This window comes from Leuciscus leuciscus (genome assembly GCF_965113295.1).
Source record: "Leuciscus leuciscus genome assembly, chromosome: 14".
Classification (NCBI taxonomy): Eukaryota; Metazoa; Chordata; class Actinopteri; order Cypriniformes; family Leuciscidae; genus Leuciscus; species Leuciscus leuciscus.
The window spans coordinates 11894049-11902566 of NC_138738.1; the positions used below are offsets into that span (position 1 = coordinate 11894049).

Here is an 8518-nt window from a genome sequence, read left to right on the forward strand (position 1 = left end):
TCCTCTCCATCCTCTCACCCTCTTCTCTCTCTGGTAACTTTGTTGCGATCCATTCTGCAGGTATGTTACAGAGTTTGTAAACCTAGGCAATGTGTCAGCTCTGCGCACATTCAGGGTACTGAGGGCTTTGAAAACTGTTGCTGTGATCCCAGGTAAGTCCAGCATCAATCAGGGCCAACAGAGGGCGCCGCTCGCTGTCTCTCTTTTCACACTCCTGTCTCTTTCTTCCTCCTCCGCTCGTTTCTCTCTCTTCTCCCGTTAGACAGGCTTTGCGTGATGTCTTCCTCCCAGTTCAGTGGTGGTGCTGGTGGTAGTGGTGTGTCGTACGTGTTGTGGTGTTGTGTGTGTGTGTTGTGTCATGGTGTTTGTTCTGTGTGTGATCCTCCCTTGTTGCAGATATGTAACAGAGTTTGTGGACCTCGGGAATGTGTCAGCCCTGAGAACCTTCAGGGTTCTACGAGCTCTCAAAACTATTTCTGTCATACCAGGTGAGAACGCGTTTAAACACGAAGGCTGAGCTGCTTCCCACGCCGATGCAAACTATTATTATTACCAGTATTACTACTACTGTTATTATTTTTCTTAGTTTTTTTTTTTTTTTTACTTGACTTGCTGTACTTATTCGAGAGGATGCTGCAGGAAGAATTCTTTGATTTATGTTCAATTTATGTTTTAATACCCAAACGATCAAAAATGGTAGTGATACATTTTTGATAGGCTTTGCAGTCTGCAGTCAAATCAGTGATGGCAGAAAAATCACATGCCCCTCCAGTAATCTGGGAATAAAAGGTCTTTATTTGATCAAAAACTGCATTTATGTCAACGGTGACGTGTTATAAATGTTAGCTGTTATGATGAAAAGTAGTGGGAATACCTGAAATATGCGTCTTGCCCTGCTGGAAAATCCACTTTAAGCTCATAGCTGTGTTTTGGAACATGGTAACTGGTTTAGGTGGGCTAACAGATGGTGGGGACATGACTGACTTGGTATACCAGCTTTCTTCAAAGGCCCTGTTGGTTAAAGGTGGTCAGGCTGGTTTGTCGTTGGTCCAAGATGGCCGACCAAATCAGTTTAAAACTCTAGGACCAATTCATGGCCAGTTTGGAAACCAGGTATCATGTTTCAAACCACTTTAAGCTTTTAACTGGATTTTCCAGTTGGGAGATCACATTTCCTATTATGCAGTAGTACTCTAGTTTAGTATATGTAGACACAGAATGCAGTTCTTATTACTCAACCAACCCATGTTAAAAAATAATAATTAACTGTGTAAAAGGAAAAGATTGCTGCCCTATGTTCTATATTTAAAATGTCCAGCCTCAGAGTTTAAAACAGCATAGGCCAGATGTCTTTGTTGTGTTGAGTTTGAGTTACAGGACCCTAAGCGGAAAACGTAAAACTCAACCTTAGGACATTGTAAAAGCATAGCAACATTTATATGTGCATTTCATCCTAGTCTGTCTTTTGATGAACATCTCATCAGAGTTTGTTCAAAAGAAGCTGATGTGATGTGTCATGAAGCAATGGTTTATGGGTAGCGTACTCACTGAGACTGCCAAGCCTAGTTTGACACATTTCTGCTGCATGATGCTTTCGAAGACACCTGCTTTTTTAGTTTGTCTTTCTTTTATTCTGTTTTTTGTATTTTTTAACAAGTGGCTTTACTCAAATTTCTGCATCCTTTACACACATGTAGATTTCTATATTTTTTACCTAATTTTTTTGGTAAAATTACTGTTTTGTAACTCCCTCCCTATTCTTATTTCGAAGAACTCGGAGTGGAAAGTAAAACAGAGACATCAGAAGATGTAAGAAGAATTGTTTGTATGCACGTATTGTTGCAGGAAGGCGAAAGATCAGGACTAGCTAAGTTAACTCACTAGCTTTCCTCACACAATCACACTCAGCTACGTTAAACACACTCACATTGTTGTAGACCCCACATGTGAGTATTCAGAATTGAGAATGACTTCTTTATTAACCTGGTTTCTCTTAGCTAAGAGATTAGCTGAGAAATGAAGACGGGGTTACACATTCTCTGGAAAAGAATGATTGGTTAAACAGACATTGACACCATGGTGATAAAGCAAAGATGATGATGTTGCTGCCTTCAGCCTTGGCGTTTAAATGACCTGCATGCCCTTCCTCCCCTTGCCTGTCCTCTCCTCTTCCTCTCTCTGTGTTGGCTCTCTGCATACTGTTTGTATGGCGCCGCTCTTTTCAAGCAGTGTCCATTTTGCTGATATGTGTTGAATATTGTATGTGTGTTTAAAGAGTGTTCCTCGTGTCTCTTCAAGGTCTCCACACAAACTGTCCTTAGTAAAGTGCTTATGAAATGTGCACTTTTTGGAAATCTTTTTACCATTAGTCTCCACAGAATCCTGTTCATTATATTGGCTACTACTTCATTTGATAGCCTGAGCTCCTACACAGAAGGCAATTTATGGCATTAAAAAGCAAATAAACTTTCTTTATGTGCTCAAAAGTTTAGCACACAAATCTTCTCACATGGTTTTTGAAACATGAATGATACATCATGTAAGTCATGTGACTTATTGAGGATACTAATACTTATCTTAGCCAAAACTTATCAGACTTCTTTTGGCAGACCAAAAATTAGGAAATATATATATATTTTTTCAGTTGACATAATGAACTGGTATGATTTATAGTATAATAGTATTCTAAATTATAAATCAGTGTGTTATACATACATTCAAATGGTTAACTGATAGCAAAATGTACGTACTTCTATTAATGGAGATAGACACAGTTTGTGTGCATCTGCCCTGAGGAGACAGGAGACTCTTTAAACTGCCTGTTCAATGTAAATCATGGTTTTATATGAACAAACCACACTATTATTTCTTACAATATATGTGTGTGTGTGTGTGTGTGTGAAAGAAAGTTAAGGAAACCAAGTAGGTTATAGTGCTATTGCTTGGATATTTGATCTGAATAATTGTTTTTCTTATTCATATATGTTAACTTAACACCACTGCCATTCAAAAATTTGGGGACAGTAAGGTGTATTTATTTAACATTTTTTAAAGAAAATGAAATGAGAAAGGACAGACTATTCAGCAAGGATGCACTAAATTATCAAAAGTGACAATAAAGACTTTTATGCAAACATTTTCTTTTTCAAATAAATGCTGTTCTTTTGAATTTACTATTCATCAAAGAATCCTGAAAAATATGAATTACGGTTTCTACAAAAATACGAATAAGCACAGCTGTTTTCAACATTGAGGATAACAATAAGAAATATTTCTTGAGTGGAAAATCAGCATATTTGAATGATTTCTGAAGGATCATGTGACACTGAAGACTGGAGAAATGGCTGCTCAACTTTGCCATCACAGGAATAAATAACATTTTAAAATATATTAAAACAGAAAACTGTTATTTTAAACTTGTAATAATATGTCACCAAATTGCTGTTTTAAAGTCCCCGTGAAATCAAAATTGACCCTATTTACTTTGTTAGCGCATATTACTAGTCTTGTGGTGAACAATTAATCCGTGCAAGTTAAGACACAGAAAAAAATTGTTTGCCGTCGTAATCTTTAATCAAAGTCTGAAAAGTTACTTCCGGTCTGGAATGGCGGTCCCTCTCTGATGACATAGGCTTGACGGCTTGGGTTGGGAAACGCTTAACCACTCCCCTCAAACCGTTAGTCTGCTATGAGCAGAGGTGGAGAGGAGGAGCGCTAGAGTAAAACCCTACCCTCTGTTCAATATTCCTTTTCACTGGGAAATACGTCACAACACTGGAGAAAAATCGTTAGCAACTTCCGGTTCATGGGGACTTTTAATACATTTTTATTAAATAGATGCAGCCAGGGCCGTAGCTAGAGGATTCGGGGCCCCCTGAAAATATATTGATGTGGGCCCCCACCACCCTCCACCAATATCATATACTGTACAATAGATGAGCTTGGAGGCCCACATATAACGGAAGATGGTGATGTTGTTGTAAAACCTTATAAATTACAACTAATAAAAATGAACAAAAAGCAAGAAATTTCAATTTCAAAAAAAGAAATAGTTCAATATTAATAAAAAAATTATAATTCATAAATCAAAAAGTAAACATTTAGAAATTGACAAATCATTAAAATCATTTATTGTCTTATTTTTTAATAATTAAAATCATTTATTGTCTTATTTTTTAATAAGGATAATATGGAACTGGTATTATTATTAAATAAAGCTAATACATTTATTCGTCCAAGTGCATTGTGTTGTATTCGTGTTTTCTTTATGTAATAAATACATCATCAGCCGGCAGGTCAGGTGCATAATGCAATGCGTCGTGACTCGTGTCAATTTTTTAACTCCATTTACAATTATGTAAAAAGACAGGAAATTTGACCACATAATCATTCGGTCGATTGTGGTGCGCACCGATAATGAAAAGTGACAGTACCCGGCAGGCTGTAGACCGTAGGTTTCTTATTCCAAGCGAAATAACAATACAACCTGTCTTTAAGAACGTCTTGATCGACTGGGATACAACTCTCCTGGCCTCCCTCTCCTTCTTTTCATGGCGTTTCTGACACCCTGATTTATGTTTTCTTTTCCCAGACATTTTTCAGTCAGTCTCCTGCTCTTCCACCAAGTTCATAGTTAACTTCAGGCAGCTGCCGCCTCAACTCTGATTGGTTCTGTTCACGAGCTGGGGTGGGACTTACAATTTGATTGGGTCCATCTGATGTTTGTCACTGCCTGAATAATTAATAAATACTTTAGATCGGACTAAACCATTTTTAGGGAGGTAAGAGAAGCAGAAAAAATTTGGAAAAAATATTTAACCTTTTTTTTTGGTTGGACCTTTCACCCCACAAGCGATGGCCCTGGATGCAGCCTTGGTGACATTAGAGACCTCTTTCAAAAACTCTTACAGACCCCAAACTTTTGAAAAGAAGTGTATGTTAAATAGGTGAATGATTCTATTAAATATTTTATCAGTGAAAACAGCATAAAATGTAAATTTATATTGTGAGACATATAGGAGAAATTTAGATCACAAATTGTATGAAAGAATTTGTGCATTTATGTATATTTAATTTTTTTCCAGTAACAGTATACAAGTGTAGAATATGTATTATACCTGTAAATATTCTGTGTGTGGTGTGTGTGTGCTCTCTAAGATTTTTTTTAATGGTTAAGAGTGTGTGTATAAGTGTGTGTTCTTGCGCAGATATGAGCATTATCACAAAAAAGCGTTTGCGGCAGACTGTATATTCCTTGTTGCGTTTGTCTCCTCATCTTCTCACAGGGCTGAAAACCATTGTGGGTGCTCTGATCCAGTCAGTGAAGAAGCTGTCAGATGTGATGATTCTGACAGTGTTCTGTCTGAGTGTATTTGCCCTCATCGGTCTACAGCTGTTTATGGGTAATCTTCGGCAAAAGTGTGTCATCTGGCCAGTCAATTCAACTGAATCCTACCTGGCCAATGGGAGCAAAGGCTTTGACTTTGATGAATACATCATGAATGACAGTAAGTAGATAAAGCTCTGACTACTTAGGGTAGTTGCTCATGCAGTAGCGTCAATCAGTGCTGCTCTCAGCTTTTTTATATTTTTTCAATAAGTTTGATTGTCTCTACGGTACAGTTTCTACAAAACAAGTTTTTGCACCATTTTCATAAGAAATAAAAAGAACTATAAATTGCCTTTAAAAAACCACCAAAAATTAGTAGATGGATTTCTGGTGATTTCAGGCATGGTTTTCACGTTTTACAAGTATCTCTTCTTGTTTCAGCAAATTTCTACTTCCTGCCAGGCATGCTGGATGCGCTGCTATGTGGAAACAGCTCAGATTCAGGGTGAAAAGCATACACATAACATACACACTACTAAATTAGCAAAAATTGTTTAAAGTTATTTAAATCTAAATTGTTAAATATGTAAAATATTTATTTCCAAATAATAGCACACTTGAATCACTTCATGGTATGGTCCGTTAAAGACAAAAGCACAGAAATATTTGTGGTATAGTATGTGTGTGTGTGTGTCTGTGTGCGTGTGTGTTTGTGTAGGCGGTGTCCGGAGGGCTATTCTTGCATGAAGGCTGGACGCAACCCAAACTACGGCTACACTAGCTTCGACTCCTTTGGTTGGGCTTTTCTTGCTCTCTTCCGACTCATGACACAAGACTTCTGGGAGAATCTGTACCAACTGGTGTGCATTCACTTTTACTAAGTTGCATGTTTAATATTGAAAATAGTGTCCAAAATCATATTTTGTGTAAAACATTTTTTTTTCTAGTTTTATATTACTTCCAGTTTTTACTCACTAGCTAGTTAGATTCTAACAAAATGTTTTTTTTATTTAGAAACAGCCAAAGTCAAGTTAATAGCATAACTGTCAAATCTTAACACTTCTTCCCACTCCTGTTTAAACCAAGGTAGTTATGTCAAGTTTTATTCAAGGTCTGCCCACTGAGGTAGATAGCCAATCATAGTGTAGAAGTTTCGGGTGGCCAATCAGATTTTAGGGGTGGATCAGGCCACCATCTATACACGCCTCTGATAAAGCACACAGTGAACATACTGCATCCTGCAGAAAGTAGTATGGTATGATGCTACAATATTCAAACATATATTCAAATACCGTTATGGGAGCTATGCCCTTCTTTCTCTTAGACTCTGCGAGCCGCGGGGAAGACGTACATGATCTTTTTCGTTCTTGTGATCTTCGTGGGCTCGTTCTACCTGGTGAATCTGATCCTGGCTGTGGTGGCCATGGCTTATGAAGAACAGAACCAGGCCACAATGGAGGAGGCAGAACAGAAGGAGGCTGAGTTCAAAGCTATGCTGGAACAGCTGAAGAAACAACAGGAGGATGCACAGGTACAACACAAATACATGCATTTAACATATAACCCTGTGCTTTTTTGTTCTTTTTCATCTCTCACTATTTGTTCTCATTCTTGTCCATTTGCCCCTCATCACTAGGCCAATGCCATGGCAACCTCGGCCGGTACAGTATCTGAAGATGCCGTAGAGGACGATGGGGGAGGGCATCTCTCCCGCAGTTCCTCTGAGGTGTCCAAGCTGAGCTCTAAGAGCGCCAAGGAGCGAAGGAACAGAAAGAAAAAGTGGAAGAAAGAACAGGAGGAGAAGGGTGACAGCGAGAAGGTGGTCAAGTCCGAATCTGATGACGGCAGCAAGAGGAGCCGCTTCCGTTTCAGAGACAACAGGCTTGGGCGGAAGGCCTCAATCATGAACCAGGTGAGAGCGGGGTTATTTCCACAGAAGCCCACATAAACACACAGTCCGCATGATGTCATGTCTCATGTTAAGTGTTCAATTATATGTCTGGCTAGGCAATGGTAGGTACAGTGAATTTCTTGAAGATCTAGGCTTTAGATAAGAACACTAAGGTGCAAATGGATATAAGAGGTGTTGTTCTTTGTTGTCATTATAAAACTATTGTTGTAACATTGAAAAACTATTTTTTTGTCATTGTTAAGTTGACCATTTCATGTGTATAACTATATCAAAATTGTATTAGCGCTTTAAGACCTCATTAATTTTTGTGGCTTTTATTCCATGTCTGATAGCTATGAGGGCTTTTCAGAAGAACTTTTACCAGATATACGGTAGTTGACTTGTCCAGTGGTGGAACAAGCTGTACTCCATCTAAAATTATTTTTTTCTTATTATTATTAGTATGCATGCAGCTTTTATGACCTTATATTAACCTATATTATATGGAATAATCTTTTTTTATTTTTTATTGTCACACCACAGAACCATTTCAAATGTTACTAATTCAAACAAACAAATCCGTAAAACATTTTGATTATTTACAGGGCCTAATATATCAAATGTATTTTAAACCTGCACGACAATTCACAGTGCGCAACTTTTATTTATTTATTTACTTTCTTACTTAAATTAATTACATAGATATGTTATGCATCTGGGAAAATGGACCAAAAATTTTCATCAAAAATGACTCATCTTGCACACTGGGGCTTTTGCATGTTTTATTCAATAAACTCCCTTCTAGAATAAGATCTCCTCCACCTTAATCATAAATACCCCTTGCCATCAGCTAGCAATAGCATGTAGCAAATCACGATTTGTCAGTGTCCCGTAGGAATTCGCCATGCACGTTTGTTTGATAGACAGTATTTTATTAGTAGTGTGAGTGATTAAAGCTAATCTCTACAACTGCGCTCTCTGATTGTACTGATGCGCCTCTTTTATAATCTGTTACGTTGCAAAAGCAAGCCGCTATAATAACCTCTGCTATTTGCTAACACAACCCAGTTGAGCCCAGCCCAGCCCTTGCTACTACTGTTCTCTGCTCTGTGCAGTCGCTACCACTTTCAGCTGAGTCATCGTCCATATCACCAGGGTGATTAGACAAAGTGCTTCAGCCTTACACTCAAAGATCAGAAGAAGAGGAAGTGCTCTTACTCAGTGCCCATCTGTCTATCGCTGTAATTCTTTCCATCTCATTCATTGTCTTGCTTTGGGCAGCAGCTTATGGATTTATG

At 38.1% G+C, this 8518-nt stretch overlaps 1 protein-coding gene across 4 annotated transcripts in view; it reads left to right on the plus strand.

The window, feature by feature from the left end:
- scn8ab (sodium channel, voltage gated, type VIII, alpha subunit b) overlaps positions 1-8518 on the plus strand; it is a 55810-nt gene that overhangs the window by 16757 nt on the left and 30535 nt on the right. For 2 of the 4 annotated variants that reach the window (XM_082190296.1, XM_082190298.1), the window contains exons 6-11: positions 61-152; positions 5286-5507; positions 5771-5834; positions 6048-6189; positions 6654-6860; positions 6966-7241. In XM_082190296.1, coding sequence (XP_082046422.1) covers positions 61-152; positions 5286-5507; positions 5771-5834; positions 6048-6189; positions 6654-6860; positions 6966-7241 — 1003 coding nt within the window. Of the gene's footprint in view, positions 1-60; positions 153-396; positions 489-5285; positions 5508-5770; positions 5835-6047; positions 6190-6653; positions 6861-6965; positions 7242-8518 lie in introns of all 4 variants that reach the window. The other 2 variants (XM_082190295.1, XM_082190297.1) reach the window with 1 other exon arrangement.